At 38.6% G+C, this 24,423-nt stretch overlaps 1 protein-coding gene across 31 annotated transcripts in view; it reads right to left on the bottom strand.

Moving 5' to 3' along the window:
- Window positions 1-24,423, bottom strand: part of PEX5L (peroxisomal biogenesis factor 5 like) — a 244,755-nt gene that overhangs the window by 67,404 nt on the left and 152,928 nt on the right. For 19 of the 31 annotated variants that reach the window (XM_005546457.4, XM_065540237.2, XM_005546454.4 and 16 more), the window contains 4 exons: window positions 24,201-24,395; window positions 19,354-19,477; window positions 18,341-18,437; window positions 2,778-2,873 (listed from right to left, as the gene is read on the bottom strand). In XM_005546457.4, the coding sequence (XP_005546514.2) occupies window positions 2,778-2,873; window positions 18,341-18,437; window positions 19,354-19,477; window positions 24,201-24,395 (512 nt within the window). The remainder of the gene's footprint in view (window positions 1-2,777; window positions 2,874-18,340; window positions 18,438-19,353; window positions 19,478-24,200; window positions 24,396-24,423) is intronic. The other 12 variants (XM_045386587.3, XM_045386586.3, XM_045386585.3 and 9 more) reach the window with 1 other exon arrangement.

Raw genomic sequence — 24,423 nt, forward strand, 5'->3', positions numbered from 1 at the left:
TAATAGTTACATAGTATTTTGCTACAAGGATATGATATTTAATTAAACTCTGTTATGGGATACTTTGGCTTTTTCTAAATTTTCACTGTTTAATGAAATTCTACAGATAAAATATTGCAACTTTCATGTTACTTCTCTAGGATAAATTCTATGAAGTGGCTGGGTCAATGGGCATAAATATTCCCAAGACTCTCTGAGGCATATTATTATGTCTTCTGCTATGAATTTAGATAATACCCTGGGTAAGAATAATGTCTAGAAGTAAATAATCTACATATTTGTGAAGTTTTGGAGGAATGATTTACCATCAGTTTAATGTAAATACTTTATCTACTCCTTCCCCACACATTCACCACTTTTTTCTCCACATCTGTTCACACCTTCTGGTGGGCACCATTTCCCTTCATTCCTTAGGGAAGCTTCCCAGTACTAGGCTTCCAGTTAAGCAACTCTGTTTATAGTTTTCTGATTTGCTGGGAATTCCGTACTTACCATTCTTTTTACCTGAAGACATAAACTTACAGGGTTTTAGTATATTGGGAATCCCAGTCCCTCAACTTACAGGTGATATGAAACTAAAGGAGAGTGAACAAGTGGTTTGTCCAAATTGGTTCTGTGGGCCATGCTATTGTTAGACTGCTAAGTAATGCTGGATCATTTCTTTATCTTTAGAACCTAGATCAGCAGCCAGCACATGTAAGCAGCCGTATGGTTTGCTGAATGAATAACTACTTAAAGTAAGTTATAGCCTCCTAGGATTTTGTAACTGGAAAGGATCATAGAGGCATGGAAACTAAGGCCTAGATTGGTTAATGAGATGTAAGTAGTTATATAATATTAGTGACAAGTTGGAATAATGACTCAGATCCCAGTACAGACAAGGAGAAGCCAGGAGATGTGGCTAGCTGGGGTGAGATGGGCATGAAGAGAAAAGATTAACTCTGACTTGCTCCAGAGGGGGTAAAACCAAGACCAAGCAAAACTTCAAGTTGCTGGTAGGCCAATTTCAGCATAATATAAGAAAGAACTTTTTGATAATTAGTACTGTCCAAAATGGAAATGGATTTTCTTGAAAAGAAGTGAGTTGCCCCTAATTGGAAGTGTTCAAATAGAAACAGGGTAAATAATTTGTGAAGTGCTTTAATAGAAAAAAATTTTTTGGTTTGTGTGTCTGGTGGGGATAAACGACTTTTAAGGTCTCTACCAAAGCTAAGATTAAATGATTTGTGAATATGTATATATATATATCTTGATACACAGATATTCTTCCCTTGTTGATCCGTTACTTTGTAATTAAGTCTTTTGAATGTGAATTCATTATCTTTCTCATTCCAAATGAGACCAGATACATTTAGATGTCTTTACTTACCCAAGATTCCATGGGTTTAAAATAATCGTTTTAGTGGTATTTCAGTGTGCTACACACAGTAGGAGTTCAAAAGATAAAATTTAACTTAGCTCTTAATTTTGGAAAACCTACATTTAAAGTAAATTGAGCTACAAGTTTCATGCATTTGAACAATCTGGCTGAACTCAGCTGGTCTCAACCAAATACATCAGTTGATCACATTCAGAGCACTAAATATTCATTAGCTTTATTTTTTCATTAAAAAAGGCTAAAATTAAAAGAAGAAATTTGGATAGATGGTATTGCGGTGAAATAAAAGTGTTCTCTTATTGGCTTTCTGAATAATAATCTGAAATTATGACTGGAAGTCTTCCCCAGAATTGAAAGAATCCTTTAAATATTAAACTGCAAATATGATTTTATTGCACTTCAAGTAAGAGGTACTGAAAGACCACCCTTTTAGTGTAATCCTTTCATGCAAATTCTAGGAAGACAAGTCACATAAATGAAGCATATTCCAGAAATGCTTTCAATTTTCAAGATTTCATATCCATAATAGAAATGGAGCTTCCAACAACTTCATAAGTAAGTTCAGTGAAAAGCTCCACTCTCAAATAGCAATCTAGCAAAGCTTTGATGAGTAGCAGAGATAGCATCTGTGATACACTCTTTTTGAGTCTACCCAGGAAGGAAATGCATTAAAAAAACAGCAAAAGCTGCTTTCTGTTTATTTATGTTTTTAAATGTTTTTGTTTTTATTTTTATTTTTTACTTCTCTTTCTTCTTTTCTCCCTCCTTTCCTCCCTCTTCCCTTTTCTCTCTCTTTCTCTTTCTTATTAGAAGCCTAAATACAGAAATCAGTGTTCCAATCACGTATTCACTTGAATTATCAACAATGTTTTGGACATTCTTAATAATAAAATTGGCTCAAGTCAAGATGGACTATTCATTAGCTAGAATATTCCAGCCATGCCCTTTTCTCGCCTACTTAGGAACATATATATCACACAGGCAGCAAGATCTTATGTTTCAGATGTTGTGCTAGATGCTAGCGAGATAAAAATACAAGGCATGAACCTTGGCCTCACCGAGGCCTAGCAAATCCATAGCATTGGTTCACCATAGAACCTGGACTAGACTCAGAGTTCTTTCTGACCCAGGACTCCTGACAGTCATTGCTAATCTATTGCTGAATTGGCGTAAGAGGTAATACATATTTGTCATCCCTGGTTGGAAATCAAATATTCTCTAGCACATTGATTATACCAGATTCTGTACCAAATGATTGTTTCATTCTGACAATCATAATCATGGCTATTTCATGTCTATAATATAAGACCCATTTCATTCCTATCTTGCTGAAGTTTGATTTTTCAAATGCCACTCTCAGGATCGTGAAACAGAAAAAACTAATTTTAAGAACAGTTACCTCCACTGCTGCTTTTGCTCTTTCAAACTCTTCTTCTAAGGAGTGGTTTCTAGAAAGTAATGCACTTCCCCAGCGATGTTCTTTGGTCAGTCGAGCCTGAAATCAATCATACACATAGTGTTATAATATTAGAATCACATGATATTATAGAAACGTACAGGTACTTCTCCTTTTCCCATTTCACTTCTCTAGAGTTCAAGAATCATCTGTGATTGATGACATTTTTGGAGTACTGTGCTGGTATGATGTTGCCTAAACTGAGATGCTGTCAAAATGTGTGTGAGCATGCACGTGTGATTCTTCCAACAGTGGGTCTCAGCCCTGGACATACTAAAACCACTCCTCAGGCCTCATCTCCCAAAGATCTTATTTTAATTGGTCTTGATTCCAGGCCTTGATATTTTAGTTAACCTCTCCAAGTGATTCTGATACACAGCTAGGATGCGCAATCTCCATTAGAAGTCTAGCTTTCAGCTTGTGAGGAAGATCAGCCTCCGGTTAAAAACATAAAAGCTGCAGAAATGAAAGTGTGGCTTCCAGGCCTTTCTCCTTATATACACAGCAGACCCTCATGCAGAATTCTCTTCCTTTTGCTTTCCCTCTGTTGGCACTGTCTTATGTCTCATTTCTCAGGATATTGCTCTCTATTAAATAATAATGAATCACTTAGATAAAATCATATCTGATAAGGCCAACTGCTTTGCCACAATTAATATGCAATGTAGTATATACACATCTTAACTTAGCTAAATGCAAATATTTTCAGAAGACCTTTCCCCAGGAGTCCACTGTAATTAAAAAAATTAAATTTTAATTTCACAATAAATGAATACTTGTTTTGAAAAAAATTAATCATGGAAAATAAGAGGTGGACCACTAGACCTTTTTCTCTGCAGTTACATAAACATTTATACACATAATGTGTATGGTAATATGTACAGTAATGTGTTTCAAAAACATATGAAACATAAAAGGCATGCCATTCTTCAATTTTTTCACTCAACAATTTACCTTGGAGAGTTTTCTTTTTTGTTTTTGCTTTTTTTTGGTCTATCTCTCTGCTCTACCAGTGGATCCATAAGGATAAGAATCTTGTTTGGTATCTTTTGTACTACCCATGCCCAGCACAGGGCCTGACAAGGGATGAGTGCCCACATATGCCTAAGGGCTGCAGGATGAGGCATGCTCTGAGACACAGCTAGGCCTTGGGGAGTAGGAGGAGAGGGGCTTGACATGAATTTCCCCCGTCCCTTTTATTATAGAGTGCAGGTGGGGTACGGAGGGTGACTTCTTGGTATGTGTTTAGATTGCTCTGTAGTAGTGACGCTCAACCCTGGCTTTCCACAGTAATTACTTGAACAGGCCTGGGCCCCAGCCCAACCAATTAAATAAGAAACTGAGGGTGGGGCTTGGATGTTTGAAAAGCTTCTCTGGTAATTCTGAAAAGCAGTCATGGTTTGAAAACGACTGTTCTACAGCAAAACTTTCCTCTTCACACAGCACTTGCCCTCCATATAGCTCAGCTGCTCTTCATTCGTTTCTCTACCATTGTTGGTCCTGAAGGGGACCCCCTCTTCTATCGTGACACGATAGTACTACCAGACACCATTCTAAGTAATTTAGGTATTACAATTTATTTTGATCTTTTGACAACTTCATGAGGTAGGTATTATCAACTCCATTTTCAAGATGATGATGTTGAGATACAGAGAGCTTAATTCGCTTGCCCAAAGTTATACAGCTACTAAGTGGCAAGGCTGGTGCTTCAAGGCCATGCTCATAACCACTCTTCTACACTGCTTCTCCCAGGAGGCTGCGCTCACCCAGCCATGCTAAGAAGACAGAAAACACACAGAAAAGCTGCCCCTGGGGGGCCATTGCATGGGTGAGGAGTCAACAAGGAAGCCCTAAGAATGCTGTGGATTGCAAGCAATAATGAAGTAATTATGACCGTAAAAAACAGTGTTAGTCTGTGTTTTGCTTTAATAAATGTGGAACATTTATTTATTAAAACATTAATTTGCTTTTCCCCCTCTTTGCTGGGAATACTTCTGTATCCTCAGTGTCTCCTAGCAGGTAGTGGGTGCTCCATAAGTAGTCAATAAATAATTGTTGAAAATACGCTGTCAGTGAATAGATGAGTGAATGAATTAAAGATATTTTCTCTCCTTAGCCCCAGGAGGTGTTCTCAATCAATGTTTTCTGTTCAATCCAGGAGGCTAAGGGGGAAGTTACAGGAGACTGATAGAGGTCTTGTTTTTTGTCCTGGATCTGGAGTGGCAGAGGTCTGTGCTAGCAAAGTCCTATTGCCTGGGCTTTAGAAGTGGGGAATGGCAGCTAAATGCCCAAGGGGGCTGCCTAGGAAAATGCAAGGCCCACAGGCAGCACAAGGGTGAGGCGCCTACAGGGGTGCCTGTGGTCAGAAGAGGGAAGGGTGGTGGGGTACCTCTGGGCTTGCAGGAGCATCAGCGCCTCACTGTTGGGTGGGCCAGGCTCATGGGCCACCACGAACAAGTAGCCTCCCTTCTCTAGGCTCCATGAAAGCTACTACCTCCTCCTAACCTGGACACTGACACAGGGAGGGTGACGTGAAACATAAAAGTGAAGCCAACTATCATATCATCCTGGCAAGTGGGGTCTTAGAGCCAGATTTAATATCAGTAAATAAAAATAATAAGACATTTCTTGTACTCCAGGGTTGTGGCAGCCAATTTATACTCATTGCAAAAACAAAAGAACTCGTGATAGAATAATATATGCCCAACTTTGAAAAAGGCAAATTGAGATTGCGTGATTTCTTGATATCATATAAGAGAATTTTCTAGGTCTTCTCGATCCTTGTATTAGTTTCTTATGACTGGTGTAACAAATACAAACTACCACAAACTCATTGCCTTGAAAAGACAGAAATTTATTCTCTCAAAGTTCTAGAGACTAGAATTCCAAAATCAAGGCATTAGCAAGGCCACGCTCCCTCTGAAGGATCTAGGGGAGAATCTGCACTATGCCTCTCCCAATTCCTAGTAGCTTCAGGCATTCTTTGGCTTATGACTGCGTCACTCCATGTTGCCTCCTCTTGTCTCTCAAAACTCCGTCTGCCTTACTCTTATAAGGTACATGTGGTTGCATTTAGGGCCCACCCAAATAGTTCAGGAAAGCCTCCTTCTCCCAAGACCTGTAATTTAATCATGTATTTTGCTATAACTGGCCACCATTCAGCCAACTACAACCCTGATCTGACACTTTTGGGCTACAATATATCTGATGAACAAATATAAACAAATATAAAGGGGAAGATAGTTCACAATCTTTTGGGATTTAGTCGTTAGGATGTGTAACCTAGTAGAGATGTTAACTCCAATGGTGATATCTTATTGTCTTGTAGAAAGTTAGCCAATCTTGTACCTAACTAGGGAAACTCATTTTGGCATTTATTTCTCAACTGGCTATATAAAGCTCTGTTCCTTATTGTTTTGCTTTTGGAACCAACTCTACTGTCTTCCTGTTGGTTCCTTAATTAATAAAATAAACAAAAATTTCAAGTGTGGACACATAGTAAGAAATAAACTTTCTGAGAAACTGAAGAAAATGCAAATAAATGAAAAAATATCCTGTGATCATGAATTGAAAGAATTAATATTGTTAAATTTCTCTGACACTCCCTAAAGCAATCTATAGATTCAGCCCAATTCTTATCAAAATTCCCATGATGTTTTCCACATAAAGAAAAAAAATCATAAAATTCGTATAGACTCACAAGAGACCTTGAATAGCCAAAGCAATCTTGAGCAAAAAGAACAAAATTGGAGGGCTCATACTACCTGCCTTCAAAATATATTACAAAGCTATAGTGATCAAAATGGCATGATAACAGCATAAAAACAGGCATATAAACCAATGGAACAGAATAGCGAGCCCAGAAATAAACTCACGTATTTATGGTTAATTATTTTTCTGCAAAGGTGCCAGGAATACACAATGGAGAAAGAATAGTGTCTTCAATAAATAGTTCTTGGAAAACTGGATATCTACATGCAAAACAATGAAATTAGACCCTTTTCTCACGTTATATACAAAAATCAACTCAAAATGGATTAAAGACTTAAATATAAGACCTGAAACTATGAAACTACCAGAAGAAAGCATTGGGGAAATGCTACAGGACACTGGTCTGGGCAAAGAATTTTTAAAATATGACACTAAAAACATAGGCAACAAAAGCAAAATAGGCAAGTGGGATTACATCAAACTCAAAAACTTCCACACAGCAAAGGAAACAATCAAGACGATAAAGAGACAACCCTCAGAATAGAAGAAAATATTTGCTAACTATACATCTGATGAGGGATTAACATCTAAAATATATAAGGAACTTAAACAACTCAACAGCAAGAAAACAACTTGATTTAAAAATGGAAAAAGGACCTGACTGGACATTTCTCAAAAGAAGACATACAAATGGCCAATAGATATATGAAAAAAATGTTCAACGTTACTAATCATAGGGAAATGCAAATTAAAACCACAGTGAGATATCACCTCACACCTGTTAGTATGTCTGTTATCAAAAAGATGAAAGATAAGTGTGGAGAGGATGTGGAGAGAAAAGAACCCTTGTAAACCATTGGTGGAAATACAAATTAGTACAACCATTATGAAAAACAGGAAGAGGGTCCTCAATAAACTACAAGTAGAGCTACCACATGATCCAGCAATTCCACTACTGGGTGTATGTCTGATATGGTTTGGCTGTGTCCCCACCCAAATCTCATCTTGAATTCCCATGTGTTATGGGAGGGTCCTGGTGGGAGGTAATTGAATCACGGGGGAAGGTCTTTCCCGTGCCGCTCTCATGATAGTGAATAAGTCTCATGGGATCTGATGGTATTATAAGGGGGAGTTTCCCTGCACAAGCACTTTCTTTGCCTGCTGCCATCCATGTAAGACATGACTTGCTCCTGTTTGCCTTTCACCATGATTGTGAGGCCTCTCCAGCCACGTGGAACTCTAAGTTCATTAAACCTTTCTTTTGTAAATTACCCAGTCTCGGGTATGTCTTTATCAGCAGTGGGAAAATGGACTAATACAATATCCAAAGGAAATTAAATCAGTATGTCTAAACAATATTTTAATTCCTGTGTTCATTGCAGCATTATTCACAATAGCCAAGATACAGATAATCAGTCTGTCTATTGATGGAAGGAAGAGTAAGGAAAATGTGATATATAAACACGATGGAATGCTATTCAGCCTTATACAAGAAAGAAAAACTCATTTGTGACAACGTGAATGAACCTAGAGGACAGTATGTTAAATGAAATATGCCAAGCACAGAAAGACAAGTACCATGTGATCTCACTTACACGTGGAATTGAAAAAACTTGAACTCATAGAAGCAGAGTAGAATGGTGGTTACCAGGGCCTGGAGGTGAAGGTTGAGGGGTTTTTGGCCAAAGGATATAAAATTTCAGTTAGATAGGAGGAAAAAGTTCAAGAGATCTATGGCACATTAGGGTAACTATCTTTAATAACAGTGTATTATATTTTTGAAACTCGGTAAGAGAGTAGATTTTAAGTATTCTCACCATAAAAAAAGTATGTGAGCGAATGCATATGTTAATTAGCTCAACTGAGCCATTTTACAAAGTATATATATTTCAAAACATCATGTGTTACGTGATAAATGTATAAAATCATAATTTGTCAGTAAAAAATAAATTAATAAAAAAGAAAAAATCTTTGTGCATTTGTATAATGCCATGAATGACCAATGAATGGCAGCAGAAGAAAGTGAAAGCACTAATATTTTTGTCCCAAGGCAAGTGCTTTTCTTAGCAGGCACTTCTCACCAGGAAGATACAACCTGACTTTCCTGTGAAGCCTGACCTAACAGGACTCCATTACCATCCCTGGCTTCCTTCCTTCAACAGTGTTTCATGCACCAGCGGCACCGCACATCACAGGATGCAAAGGGCACTGGAAGAAGAGAAAAATCTCTCCGAATTCTAGGCTTACAGTTCATCTTCTCTTTACTACTTAAAACAACAAGTGCAAACAGAATCTTACTGTGTAAATGGAATTTTATTTTCATAGTACAATTACTGTTTAGGGAAGTGTTATTTTCCACATTTTTAGGAAGGCCTTAGATTATCATTAAGACGAGTGTTATCTATGTCACATTTTGAAACCATTTCTTTTGCCCAAGGAAGTATAAGATAAATGCCATCAAAGATCAGTAGACACTGAAGGTACACAGAGGCAGTTTTCAAACTGTGATTAGTATGCTGCTAAGATCCTGAAACTTTTCTGCCACTTAGCAGTGTGCTCAGACATACTGGTTCAGGATTGAGAATGAAATACAGATTATAACATACGGTAAAGATCAGCCTTCCTTTCAATGCAAACTTTTTTTAAAAATTTAATCATAGGCAAAAGCTGTGGGAAGATATATATATACACATATATATATATACACACACACACATATATAAAAGTAATGCTTATAAACTGGTTATATTGCTTAGCACTTACATAAAGGTATGGTAAACAAAACAACTACACATTACACTCATAAATTTGAGTTGCAGTTGTTTTGACAGCACAGTGATTTCCAAACCTTTGTGGGCATCAGAATCACTGGAAGGCCTTGTTAAAATGCAGATTGCTAGGCCCCACTCCGAGGGACTCTGATTCAGTCGGTGTGAGGTAAGGCCCAGAATCTGCATGTCTAACAAGTTCTCAGGTGATACTGATAGTGCTAGGCTAGGGAACTACACAGAAAACCTCTGATCTAGATATTGGCATTATGTGTATATAGTTCACAAATGTACTCTAATGTAGGCATTTCTTTTCTCCTTTACATGATTTTGAAAAATACTCCACAGCTCTAGCAAGCTCCTGGAAACACCTTGGGTTTACAAATGGCATTTTAATTGGTTTAACCTAATTGGATTGTAGGATATTACACTCTCCAAAGAAGATGGCTGATTGTTCTGAATGATAAGCACTAGGTAAAGAAAGAGAAGAAAGAATTAAAAAAAAAATTTAAAGGAATGCTGTGTTTTATTTTCTTTATTCAAAATTATGATTGTGATCAAAATTATAATTTGAAAATTACTATATTTGTGGCTGTGGTTGTTCTAGCACAGTGTTGGCTAACCACAATGACCATTGTTAATAGCTTCTCATACAATTGCCTTTATATTATTGCTGGAGGAGAAAAAGGAATCTGTTTAACTGTAGAAAAGAAAAATATAACAACTAGCAGACCTTGAGTGACAGAATAACATGGTCATTAAAAGCATACGCTGGAGTCAGACTGCCTGAGGCCAAATCCTGGTTTACCATTTACTACTACCTGGTGACCTTGGACAAATTACTTAAACTATTTTCATCTGCAAAGTGTACGTTCACATGTTGAGTCCCTATAAGGACTGATTACAACAATTCATGTAAATACACCATAAATAGGACATTGAACGTGCTCAATACAACTTTGCTTTCATTATTATCTTTCTCGTTAGTGCCTATCAGGTGTGACTTTTAGAGTACTTTTGTTTAGTGGTTGGCGGAGACTAGTTGGAGTCTTACACTAGAATAGATCATTTAAACACTTTCCTCGTTGAAATACTCAGGATTTTTTTTTTTCCTTAAACATTCAACAAACATTTGTCATTGAAAGTACACACGGCTGGGCGCGGTGGCTCACGCCTGTAATCCCAACACTTTGGGAGGCCGAGGGGGGCAAATTGCCTGAGCTCAGGAGTTTCAAACCAGCCTGGGCAACATGGCAAAACCCTGTCTCTACTAAAAATACAAAAAATCAGCCAGGCGTGGTGGCTGGCGCCTGTAATCCCAGCTACTCAGGAGGCTGACGCAGGAGAATTGCTTGAACACGGGAGGCAGATGTTGCAATGAGTCGAGATCGAGCCACTGCCCTCCAGCCTGGGCGACAGAGCAAGACTCTGTCTCAAAAAAAAAAAAAAAAAAAAAAAAAAGAAAAGAAAATACACACAAAAAACTGTCCCTTGTATGTAAAGGAGCCAATTCCTACAGCGTTTACAAGGCATGGCAGCGTATAGTCCTCATCTCCCTTTAACTATGAAATTCTATGTTGCAGAACATTGAGGCAAATAAGTGATGATTTGTGAACAGTCTATTATTGGGCAAAACTAAAAACTATTATTGAAACTAGTTTTAAAAATGATCCAGAATAAAATTTTGGGTATTTTTTTCCTGCCATTTAATTAACTTCAGCTGCTACTTCCACATTGTTAAATTTGATTAGTTGTTTTCCTTTTTTGTTAGGATCCCTTATCTTTCCACTTCCACAAGTATTTGAGAATGTACTGTGTACAGATTTCCTACTGTGCTGGAAGTGGTCTTTCAGATTTCCTTCCTACCTGTCTGCCTTCTTTCTTTCTTCCTTACTTCCATCTTTGTTTCATTCCCTCCTCATTAATCACCCACTGTGTGTGGCCTGGAGAGAAAAAGCCATGTTGAAGTGGCTCCTGTGCTGTATTCCAGCAAGCAAAATTATTAATATTGATAGTGTATCTAATTTTTTTTGTCAGACACAAAGATCTCAGCTTTAGTCTAACTCATCTTTCCAACTTTTTCCTTGCCTCGCGGAGAGTAGACATTCAAGCACATTTGTTGAACTGAAATGGAATGAAACGGGAGCCATCAATACTTCTAAAAGTAAAGGCTTGAGAATCATTTTGGGAGAGGAAGGCACAAAATTGTGTATGGCCTGAAATCAGATGACAATCCTAATTTGTTTTACAAAGATTCTGGAATAAAGTGATACACATTCTTTAAAGTTACTTAACTCACATCATCCTTGTAAAAGTAAGGAATAATGAGAGTTTGCAGTGAGAAGGGAAACTGTGAATTATCTCTGGTGGGTAAGCAGGATGTGGCTGATAGGAGGTGGTCTGTAGTTAAAAACAAAGACTTTATTTATTTATTTATTTATTTATTTATTTATTTATTTATTTTCGGAGATGAGGTTTCACCATGTTGCCCAGGCTGGTCTTGAACTCCTGAGCTCAAGGATCTGCCTGCCTCGGCCTCCCAAAGTGCCAAGATTATGGGCATGATTCACCGTGCCCAGCCCAATAACAAAGGCTTTAGGAGCTAATGGATTGATTTGAATCCTGGATCCTCTCCTCTTTAGCTGTGTCACCTGGGGAAAATTTCGCTCTCTAAGATGTATTTTTCTTCTGTGAAATGAGGATTATATTTCATATTCTTACAATATCCCAAAGTTATTGTAAGAATTCCAAATAATATATAAAAATATAATCTCATATTACACCTAAGAAGTAGGTATGTGATAAATAACAGCTACTAACATACATTTCCTTTTACATTACTCCTTTAGAAATTTAGAAAACATACCTGCACTTAAGGTTTAAATTGCTCTGGTTTGGGATTGAAGGAAATCAAAATGTTTTACTCCAAAATATATTTCTTTGACATAATCTGAAGTGGCCCTGCAAAGCTGTCTTTTGTTGGGGAAATTCCCATCTGTAGATCTGTAGAGAATCTGTATTAATGCAACCAGCACTTCCTTTGCCCAGATCTAGGAGAGATTAACTGAGAGTGACACCTTTAAAGGACTGAAAGGAAACATTTACCAGCTATCCTCTCTGAGACTCCTACCTGCCAGAGGTTTCATCTATATAATAAGGCCCCCTTTGTTAGCCAAGCCTCTTCCTTTCTCCCTCCCATAACCTGTCCTGCAACCAAAACCTGCTTTTGGCCATGCTATGAGCCCATATTCTCTCTGCAACCTCAAGATGGTATATAAGCTTCTGTACCTCAATGGGGGGTTGAGTCTTCATTTTGAGGGCTCCTGTGTATACACATTAAGAATATTTGTATGCCTTTTCTCCTATTAATCAATCTGCCTCATGTCAGTGATTTTTCAGTGAACCTTTGGGGACCAAGGGCTTTGGCCCCCTCAGGATATTGCCAAAATTTAAATTGTTCTGGTTTGGAATTAAGACTACATGAATGGAAGCATTTGCTGTGCCAAAGTCAGAAAAATCAGTGAGTTACAAAATTGTGACTTGGCACTTGGAGAGCTGGCTGCTGCACAGCCCAGTAAAATCTAACTGAGGTCTGTAAGAGCCTGTCTTGGAGTTACCCTTCCAAGTGTCCAAATCCAAAAAGGCCTCCAGCAGAAGCTGAATTATTTTTCTTTTGCCTCACTAATCACTATCTTAACCTATTTGTGGAGAAAGGTAATTTTATATTACATTCTGTGTTTTTCTTAATTCTTCAAGTGTTTTCTAATTTTTCGGGATATATGAATTTTAAAAACAATTAACTCCAGGGAATATTAGTTACACAGTTTGGGTAAGTGGCAGGAAACTTTACTCTTAAAAATACAGAGATTATATAATGTATTATAATCTCCAGTCACCCTGATTAGTATATTTTTGGGGCTCAGAAAAATGGTACCCTAAAACATGGTACTTGGACATGCCAGGTACTTTGAGCTAAAGAGGCAGCCTCAGAACCAAAGTGTCTCTGACCTTCTCCCATTCCCCTGTCCCTTGCCCCTCTGCCTCCCCTGAAGCACAGGTAGGGACTTTCTCTGAAGTTTCCAGACGAAATGCAATCTCATCGGAGAAGATTAACTCCCAGGAAGGAACACTAGAGTTGACACCGCACCAACTCCGTTAAAGATCCTGAAACTTTTCTGCAATTTAGCAGTGTGCCCAGACTTGCTGGTTTAAGATTGAGAATGAAATATGGATTATAACACATGATAAAGATCAGCCTTCCCAATATGGCTTTTGTTATATATAGACATTTATATAAATCAACTTCTTACATATTTTAAGTTCAGCCTAAAGATTTCTCTGTACATAGTGAGCTATAACCTAAATGGAAATGTAAACAGACTGTGTAACCTACTGTTGTGCAAATCATGGAGTTTTGGCTCATCGAAGGGCACTCAGATGAACCTTACCCCAGGCTGAAACTGCCCCCACAGGGTTGACAAGAATTGCATGCCAGATTCTGGACAGAAATATGGTGACAATTAAGCATTAATAAGGCTGCACTTTGTCTCATTTCCTTGTGGCTAAAAGTCACATAGCAGTAGATGCAGACCATTTATATCCTCATTGTTCCTACAGACAGGATCTCTGACATTCAGATCACAGGGCTTTTGTTTAAGGATCATTAAGGTGTTTTTCAGACCCTGAATTCCAGCAACCAGTTTGAAGACCCCCCACAGAGGAATGGGATCAGCATGAGAACACAGCTTCTTCATGTCTCTGTCCAATAGCTTCACCCTGCACTCTTCAACCAGTTAATGATCTCCACACTTCTGCCCGCTCCAAGACCCTTAAAACCCTAGCCCCAAACTCCTCCGGGAGCTGGATTTGAGGTTTCCTCCCATCTCCTTGTTTTGTGACACTATGATCAAACCTCTTTCTCTGTTGCAACTTGGTGTCTTGGCTAACTGACTTGCATTGGGTGATGAACCTGTTACAGTTACAAGGCTATTGTCTGTTCTTCAGGCCCCTTCATTTCCCCTAAAAATCATTTACTCTTCCTCTAAAAGTACCATCATTCCCTACTTCTGTCTCCTCTATGAAGAGGATATTTAGGCTCCAAGCATCCGGCCCTTCTCTGAGTTTCATACTTTGTGTGACTCTCTGCATGCTTCCACATCAATCTGTTGGCATACCTTTTCTCCTGTTAATCACTTTGTTTTGTAGACTCAAATTATCAAAACTTCCAGAGGTGGAAAGAAAGTTCCTTTTATCCCTACAGCATTCAAAACACTATTTGAAAGAGGCTAGACTATGTTTTTCCTTTTCCTCGTCTTATAAAGAAAATTTGGAAACATTAGTTATTCACATTGTGAGCTTCCATTTTCTTTGTGACTCTGAAATACAACTTTTAAAGGAATTTTGTAAATAGTCTTCACCTGTCGGGTCACTGCCTTAGATAATTTATGTTGGCTTGAAAGAGAAGAAAACATCTCCTTGATTTTCCTGGGAACCATCTGAGTGATACTTTTTTTTTTTTTTTGGCTGAGTCTCGCTCTGTCACCCAGGCTGGAATGCAGTGGTGCAATCTTGGCTCACTGCAACCTCTGCCTCCCGGGTTCAAGCAATTTTCATGCCTCAGCCTCCTGAGTAGCTGGGACTATAGGCATGTGCCACCAAGCCTGGCTAATTTTTGTATTTTTAGTGGAGACGGGGTTTCACCATGTGACCCAGGCTGGTTTTGAACTCCTGACCTCAAGTAATCCACCCACCTTGGCCTCCCAAAATGCTGAGATTACACACGTGAGCCCCCACACCTGGCCCCATCTGAGTTATACTTTTAAGGTGAATTTTTATACCACCTTCATGATTTTATCTGTATAAATAGTTCATATATTAAAAGACAATATATTGTTATGCTTCTAACAGTATATAAATCAACTCCTTACATATTTTAAGTTCAACCTAAACATTTCTCTGTACGCAGTGAACCATAACCTAAATGGAGATGTAAACAAACTGTAACCTACTCCTGTGCCAATCACACAGTTTTGGCTGATCAAAGGGGGGCAATTGTTCAAACCGTGTTCAAGCAAGGCAAATGCCAAGCTGCAACCAATACAGCTGTTTCTGTTCCTCATTTTAGTTTTCTGGACATCACTTTCCTTTTACTTTCTGTAAATCTTCCTTCCTGTAGCTTCACTGGAGTCTTTCTGAGCCTACTCTGGCTCAGGAGGCTGCTTGATTCGTGAATTGTTCTTTGCTTAGTTACTCTGTTAAATTTAATTTGGCTAAGGTTTTTCTTTTCTTTCTTTTTTTGAGACAGGGTCTTCCTCTGTCTCCCAGGCTGGAGTGCAGTGGCTCAGTCTGAGCTCACTGTAGCCTCTGCCTCCCAGGCACGGTCATCCTCCTACCTCAGCCTCTTGAGGAGCTGGGGCTACAGGCTTGTGCTATCATGCTCAGCTAAGTTTTGTGTTTTTTATAGAGACAGGGTTTTGTTATGTATTCCAGGCTGATCTCAAACTCCTGGGTTCAAGGGATCTACCTGCCTTGGCCTACCAAAGTGCTGGGATTACAGGCGTGAGTCACTGTGCACAGTGAGATTTTTCTTTTAACATATTTTTGTTTTTATTACAAGTAGATTGATCAGGTTATTCTCCTGCTGTCTGAGTGACTTGGTGTTTCAGATCTATTAAGTCCCAAATTCATGAAATCTTCCTAATTTAACCATAGGCTGAAATTAAAACTAGGAGATTATGAATTTCCTTAGTCTAGGCAAATCTACATAAGTAAACATGCAATGTTTTTTAAAAAACAAATAAAGTGTAAGTTATTTACTAATAATTGATAACTCTCTAAAAGGATTCATTAAGATTTGTCCAGATAGAAAACTCTCATGTGCATTTTAAACTATGTTTAGGAGACAATATCGTCTTGAGAAAATTTTCTAAAGTACTTTGTCTTTGTTTAAAGTAAGGTGTACTGATGGGTAAGAGGAAGGACAATTTGGTGGGATGAAATCAGACAAAGAGGAGGAGAGTAGCAGTCATTGGAATAATAAGATAAATGTATCCTGGGTCTCTATGGCAACCAGGGACACCAGCTGATTTTCCACCTCAGCTCCTTGTAGAACAGCCTACCTGTGCCAAGTCTCACCGGCTTTAGAAACAAACGTTTTATTGCTACATTAAATTGTTCCAAGAATTCCAGTTTATGAAACAGTACCGATCACTTTAGCTGAGCCTATATCTCTACTGTACTTATCAAGAAATGTTTTTCTGATATAGGAAATACTAACATTTTCTTTTAAAAAATAAATACATTTAGAATGAGCACAAAGGAAAAAACTACCTTTTCATGCTACGTTTACAATTCATTGACGTTTGCAGGGCTATTTGTTCAGGAAGTCAGTGGACTTGTTTTCCAGCTAAGATCTGGGAGCGCTAATGGTCCTCCCTTGTGGAGGCTCACGTATTTGTAGGGGGCGCTGCTGGTGGCTTAGAAAAGTTGCCAGAGGCCTTCTATTTGCTGAAGATTTCCTCTGTCTGTGTCCTCCCTCTCTCTGCCACTTACTAGTTGTGAGTCCACAGACAAGTTTCTTCAGCTCATTGTATCTTAGTTTCACTGTCTATAAAATTGAACTTATCTGATCCAGTTATTTAACAGAAAAAAAAACGAGTTAATACGTAAGAAGTCCTTATCATAGCACTCAATAATATCTGCTATTATTATAACTATCTCTTTATTTCACCTCAGATAGTATATTTCCTCTTTTGGTTTCAACATCTAGTAAGCTCAAGAAAATTTCTGTTGCTTATTTTATTACGCTTATTTTGTTTAAACACTGAGTCTCATCTCAACTGGATTGTAGAATGCATGAACTTGGACACACACACCTTATGATACCTTTGTGGTTTTAGATCAAGGCCTTTAAAAGTGTTCAAGGGAATGAAAAGATTGAGAATGACTTTGGCTTTCTTAGAATCATAGGAGATACGTCTTTTTTTTTTTTTTGAGATGGAGTCTTGCTCTGTCGCCCAGGCTGGAGTGCAGTGGCATGGTCTTGGCTCACTGCAAGCTCCGCCTCCTGGGTTCACGCCATTCTCCTGCCTCAGCCTCCCGAGTAGCTGGGGCTACAGGGGCCCGCCACCACGCCTGGCTAATTTTTTGCATTTTTAGTAGAGACGGGGTTTCACTATGTTAGCCAGGATGGTCTTGATCTCCTGACCTCATGATCGGCCCGCCTTGGCCTCCCAAAGTGCTGGAATTACAGGCGTGAGCCACCGCGCCCGGCCGAGATATGGTCTTAATCATAGGAGATAACTAGTTACAAAACAGCCAGTTAAACTGAACTTAAGGTTCAAGTAATGGACAGACAGACCTGGTTCACACCCTACTTCCACCAGTGAATTAGTTGAGTGTCCCAGGAAAATGTGTTTGACGTCACTGAGACTAAAGAGTATCTTTAAAGTGAGGTTAATAATAATTCGCAGGATTATTTGAGTATTATATATAACACTTAAAAAACATATGTAAAGTCCCTGATACTTAATGGCACTCACAAATAGTAGCTCTTATTATCATCATCATGACTCCTAATACTATAATAATATATTTCTCAGTATGACATTTATTTTAATATGACAGTCAGGGTACCAATGTGTAGTACGTTCCACAGGGCATAGATGTGAATGAACACTCAAGATGTAATTTCCTCTCCATTGAGTTCTGTTATGTAAACAGTGCTAATAATAGAGTAGAACAGATTTTGTATTACAAAATAATAGAACAGTAAATGATAGAACAAGGAAAAAGTGCTAAGTACACAGTGAATTCATTAACACATTTTCCAGCCAAATGTGTAGATATACATATATATACCTGTATTTCAGCTATTTTAAGCATTGAGATAGCTACTGAATGAAACAGCACATGAAACGCAATGTATAAAATATACTTCAAACTTCTTGTACAAAATGAAAATAAAACATTTATGCTGTATGTTATATACAGGAAAAGATGTGTTCACTGAATAATCAGTTTTGTTACCTGAGTTGGAGCCACTAATTCCAACTCTGAAGCCGACTCAGAGTTGAGGGCGCTTTTTCCAACACTCAGTTCTGGTTGAGATCTGTGCTCTGAGGACCTATAAGGGATGCATGAAGGAAATTAAATGTACATCTAGAAACAAAATTAAGCTATAAATCCAGTCAAGAAACCGAGGTAATTTGGATCATTGAAAGCCATGATGTCAAAGCTCTCATCAAAATTCTGATGATAAAGATAAGTTTCATGTATTTCTATTATAATGGCCACTTTCAGAATGTAAGAGGCTACAATGTGCTAGGTGTTATTATCTTTGATTAAAAATTCAGTTCAATTATGGGCAAAAAGTCAATAAATGCAGTACCATTTTTGTTACAGAAAATTCTGTTTCATAAAAAAATTATTATTATTTTTTGTTTGTTTTTTGTTTTTGGTGGGGGGAAGAACTTCCCAACAAGTGTCTCAGGAGAGATTTTATCCTTATACAGAATTTGAAATGTCATGATAAATGGAGATGTGGGAGGGCAGTAGGAGACGGATGCTGGATACTGCCCTTTAGGAAGCTTCAAAAATATGGTACAACTCAGGTGGCCAGATTTTCTCGTAAGCTTCCATGCACTGTTCTGAATTATTTGATTATCTGATAGTAGATGATTGAGCAAACCAAAAAAGCTACCTTATAACTGCAAAAATTTAACTATTATTTAATATATTGAATATTCTCATGTATATACACATATACACCTAGTTTTACTAATCAGCACAGTTACACATTCAGAACGTTATTACCAATGTTGAATTACAAATCTCTCAAAACACTTATTGACTGAGTTGAATTAATTTTTGACAGTTGAGATGAAATAATTCGAATTGGTAGAAGCCACAGTAATTGGTATTGTTACATAGGGGTTACATGTGATGCCAAGTATTTGGATTGACTTAACTCACTGGCTATTTCAGTGCCACTCATAAAGTTGATAAATAAATGGCCATTTTCTGGTATCAAAATACCTTACCATAAGAGCTCTTTTGATCCAGTTCTAGATGAGCATGATTTTCTCTCTGCCATTGGATGTCCCTTGGAATTTCGATCGCCATGAAACTTAACATCGTCCCATTTTTCCAGTTGTGTTTGAATGTCTAGTAAGTACAGAGGAAGCGGGTGAGGCAGGTTGGGGGAGCATGTGGTGCAGAGAGAAAAAGAGAGCTTAATTAAGATTGAAAAATCTTATCAAAGTGAGCTTCATTCAACCAATGTCCCAAGCCCCAAGATCAACCTTTATCTTTTCAATGTTGCATAAAAATTAAAACTTGTACAGCTAAATAGAAATCTCCTATTAAGATAAATTGCATTGCTTTTACAGTTAATGCAATCAAGTTGTTTGACCTGAATTTATTTCTGAAGCTGTGTACATTCTGAATCTTGTACATGAGCCTGTGCAATCCAGTGTAGAATGTACATCTGGAGCACTACCCTGTCAGTCTCTGGCTAAAGCAGGGGTTTGGGGGCATTGCTGGCATGATTCCAGAAAGAAATTCTGTTTAAAGAGATGAGCTTCATTGTTAAAAGGAGGTGGGGATAAATCAGAACACTTTCACAGCTTTTGAATAAAGCATGTAATTTTTCACCAAAGGAGGGAATTTATAATGGGGAGAGAGAGAAAGGAGGCAATGAGGACAGCCAAGGGAATCCTGGAACCATTTTATCCCTGTGGCTTAGTTCTTATAGATAAAAAAAATCTGGCTAGATTCTCTCTCATTACAGGTGTGTGGCTGTGAATAAACCACTGAAACAATCTCGGGGTTCAGTTTTTTAGCGTATAAAAAGATTGGGCCAGGTGGCAAGGGCTCACGCCTGTAATCCCAGCACATTGGGAGGCAGAGGCAGGTGGATCACCTGAGGTCAGGAGTTCGAGACCAGCCTGACCAACATGGTGAAACCCTTTTTCTACTAAATACAAAAAAAAAAAAAATGAACGGGGTGTGGTGGTGCATGCCTGTAATCCCAGCTACTTGGGAGGTTGAAGCAGGGGAATTCCTTGATCCTGGGAGGCAGAGGTTGCAGTGGGCCCAGATTGCGCCACTGCACTCCAGCCTGGGCAACAAAGCAAAACTCTGTCTGAAAAAAGAGATCAGTTTGCAGATGATGTTCTCTAAGGTCTTTTTTCCCCTTCTTTTTAAAAACTCTGGTAAAAAATGCATAACAAATTGACCATTTAAACCATATGTTAGTGTACAATTCAGTAGCATTAGTACATTCACACTGTTGTGTAACCATCACCACTATTCATCTCCAGAATTTCTCATCATTTCAAACTGAAACTCTACTCATTAAACACAAACTTTTCATTCCCCCAGCAAAAACCTGGTAACTTTTATTCTACTTTCTGTCTGTATGAATTTGACTGTTGTGGGTACCTCGTACAAGTGGAATCCTCCAATCCAGGTTGATTATTCCTTATGCAAAATGCTTGGGACCAGGAGTGTTTCAAATTTGGGATTTTTTTTCTTGGTTTTTGGAATATTTGCATATGTCATAATGAGATATCTTGGGGCTGGGACTCACATTTAAACATGAAATTCAATTATGTTTCATACACACCTTACACACATAGCTTGAAGGTAATTTTATAAAGTATTTTAAATAATCTTATCCATAAAACAAAGTTCTGACTGTGACTTATCACATGAAGTCAGGTGTGGAGTTTTCCACTTACAGATTTTGGAGGATTTCAGATTTTCGAATTAGGGATGCTCAACCTGTATTTGTCCTTTTGTGCCTGGTTTACTTCACCTAGCACAATATCTTCAAGGTTCATCCATGTTGTAGCATGTAAGTTATTCCTTTCCAAGGCGGAATAAGTTCATTGTCTGTATATATTACATTTTGTTTATCCATTCATCTCATGATACGTTTCAGTTGTTTTCACCTTTTTACTATTGTGAATAACACTGCTATTCTTTTTTTTTTTTTTTTTTTTTTTTTGAGATGGAGTTTTGCTCTTGTTGCCCAGGCTGGAGTGCAGTGGCGCGATCTCGACTCACTGCAACCTCCGCCTCGCGGGTTCAAGCAATTCTCCTGCCTCAGCCTCCCTAGTAGCTGGGATTACAGGAATGTGCCAACATGCCTAGCTAATTTTTCTTTGTCTTTTTAGTAGACACAGGGTTTCTCCATGTTGGTCAGGCTGGTCTCACGCTCCTGACCTCAGGTGATCCACCCGCCTCAGCCTCCCAAAGTGCTGGGATTACAGGCATGAGCCGCTGCGCCTGGCCAACACTGCTATTCTTAAAGGTGCTTTTAAACTAAATACTTTTACAACTTCTTCATAGGACATTTTCTCAGAAGCAGAGAAATAAGTGTTCATCATCTGCATGCTTATTGTGTTATATCGTAATATATTAATATATTCTATTTTTTAAGGCAAGGTCTCACTCTGCTGCCCAGGCTGAAGTGCTGTGGTGCAGTCACAGCTCACTGTAGCCTCAATCTCTTGGGCTTAAGCAATCCTCCTGCCTCAGCCTCCCAGGTAGCTGGAACTACAGGCTTATGCCACTATGCCAGGCTAACTTTTAAAATTTTGTAGAGATGGGATCTCACTGTGTTGTCCAAGTTGGTCTCAAACTCCTGGCCTCAAGCAGTCCTCCTGCCTTGGCCTCCCAAAGTGCTGGAATTACAGATATGAGCCACTGCACCCAATCAATATATTAATATATTTTTATCTAAATCTATACATGTTATTAACTTATTTGTAAAACTGAATAAACCTAGATGGTGAGGAAATAGTAGAGATAGTTATAAAATTTCCCTCCAAAGACAGACCTCAAAGAGGGATGGCAGGGGAAAGGAGTTCCTGTGTATGCCACTAATTTGAGCAATGGCGTGGTTCTCTTTCCTTTCTTTACAGTCTATCCCTGGAAGAGCTCATCTACACCCATGGTTCCAATATCCATTCATACACAAGCTTCTGACTTACAAATCTCCATTTCCTACTCAGCTCTTTTTCTCCAGTTCTAGACCTATATACTTAACAGCCTAATGGAGGTATCCACAGAGAAGTCCCAAGTTTCCACAAATATAGCAGGTTCAAAGCTGAACTCAATAGTTCACTCCTGCTCCTCTTCCATCTTCTGTCATGGAGCTTGGCACATTCTACATGTCCCCATTGCTCACATATACATATTATCTGTTTCTAAGTCTTGTTTTCATAGTTTTTGGAACCTGTCTCTCTCTTTCTCATTATCCCCCTTGTCACTGTTGGATCTCTGTACTGGTCTCATTGCCTCTATTCCTTTCTCCGTAAATCCACCAGAGAAGGATTTTTCTAAAATAGAAACCATTGCTGTCATTCCTCTTAGTAGAACTCTTCAAACATCATCCCTCCTTCCCCAATCTTAAGGGCATGACATCCAAGGATTCCTATGATCTTGCCACAAGTGATTTTCAGACTTTTTCTCTCATTATTCTATCCTTGAGTACTACTGAAATATGTATATTTACTTAAAAAGACATCTTGCCGTGTTTATCTATTTGTGCGTGAATCCCTTTCCTTTCTGCACCAGGGATACCCTGCACTGTTCTCCCCATCTTTCTCCTGATCTATCTTGAATCTGGCAAATTCCTACGCACTCCTCAAACCTCAGCTCACATAGTACCTCTTGTAAGACACCTTCTCCCACTGGGTGGGGCAATGGCATGATGAGGAGGCTCATGTAGTAACTGATCTGGGTTTTCTTTCATTGCTACATATAGTTAATATTTTATTATAATCATTTAATCATTTTTCTATCTCCCTACTACACTGTAAATTTGCTAAGGCACAGAGCTTATATTATTTATCTTTGTATTCCTAGCACATAGTATGTGCTGGGAATATGGTAGATACTCAGAGAAATGTCTGCTGAACAAATGAATAAATTAATTCATGACCATTTAACATGTACATATCATAGTAATAAGTGATTTCACATATGTATTCCATTTATTCTTCATAACCTTATGGATAAGCTATGATCTCCATATGAATGTATATACAAAATTCACCTCCCCACACATATACCTACACACACAGCAGTCAGTCACAGCCAGGGAAGATTCATGGGCCTCTTGGCTTTCTAAAATACCTGTCACTGTTCTTTTTCTTGAGAAAGGAGAGCTTAATATGTCTGGTTCCAGGAGCTAAGAACTAAGCCGTCCTTTCTCAGAGGAGGTGGAATATAGTGGAAAACATATGGGCTTTGAAGTTACCTAGAGCTAGGCTCAACTTTCAGCTCTTCCTCTTATAAACTGTGAGATCTTGGGCAAATTGCTTAAATTTTGAAACTTGGTTCCTTGCACGTTTCAAAGAGTTGTGATAATTTAATGAGATAATATATGTAAGTAATGTACTGTGGTTCCTAGGCATTGTAATCCACCATCAAATGGTAGCTGTTATTATTGTATTGCACGTATTCCCAAACACGCTTGTTACATACTGTTTGATCTGGCTGCCCCGGGCCTTGCATTAGAGTTGGTTACTCAGAAGTTCCCTCTTTCTTGTCCTAGACTGAGTGCTCCTAAAGAGCAAGATGCACATTTTACCTTTATTTGTAACTTTAGTGCCTAGCCTGATGCCCAGCACCTATCAATCACATCATATTTGTGGGTCGAATAAATACATGAATCAACCAGTTATGCAAAGTTGAGCTCCCCAATTGCTATACAAAGTTCAAGCCCAAAAGAAGCTATGTCCTGTCCAGTTTCCACCATGGACTATGCCTTTTCTACTCCTTTGTTCACTGTTCAATGCCATTGGTGGAACTTTCCTCTTGTATCCACACCAGCAGAGCAAGGTTGAGCATCCACAGCCACAAGCGATTGCCTTACCTAGGTCTAAGGATGAAGTCTCCGGGACTCTGAGAGGCTGGCCTCTCTGCTCAGCATCTGTGCTGATGAGGTCAGATCCATCGGCCTTTTTCTTGAGGGATGAAGTTTTTGATGAGGGCTCTGACTTCTTGGCTTTGGTTTGAGTTTGAGAGACTGGTTCACTCAGGTCAAGGAGATCTAAGCCAGTGGTCAGTACTATCAGAAATGGAAGAGGTTAAGATAA

The sequence above is a fragment of the Macaca fascicularis genome, chromosome 2, assembly GCF_037993035.2.
Source record: "Macaca fascicularis isolate 582-1 chromosome 2, T2T-MFA8v1.1".
In the NCBI taxonomy this organism is placed as follows: domain Eukaryota; kingdom Metazoa; phylum Chordata; class Mammalia; order Primates; family Cercopithecidae; genus Macaca; species Macaca fascicularis.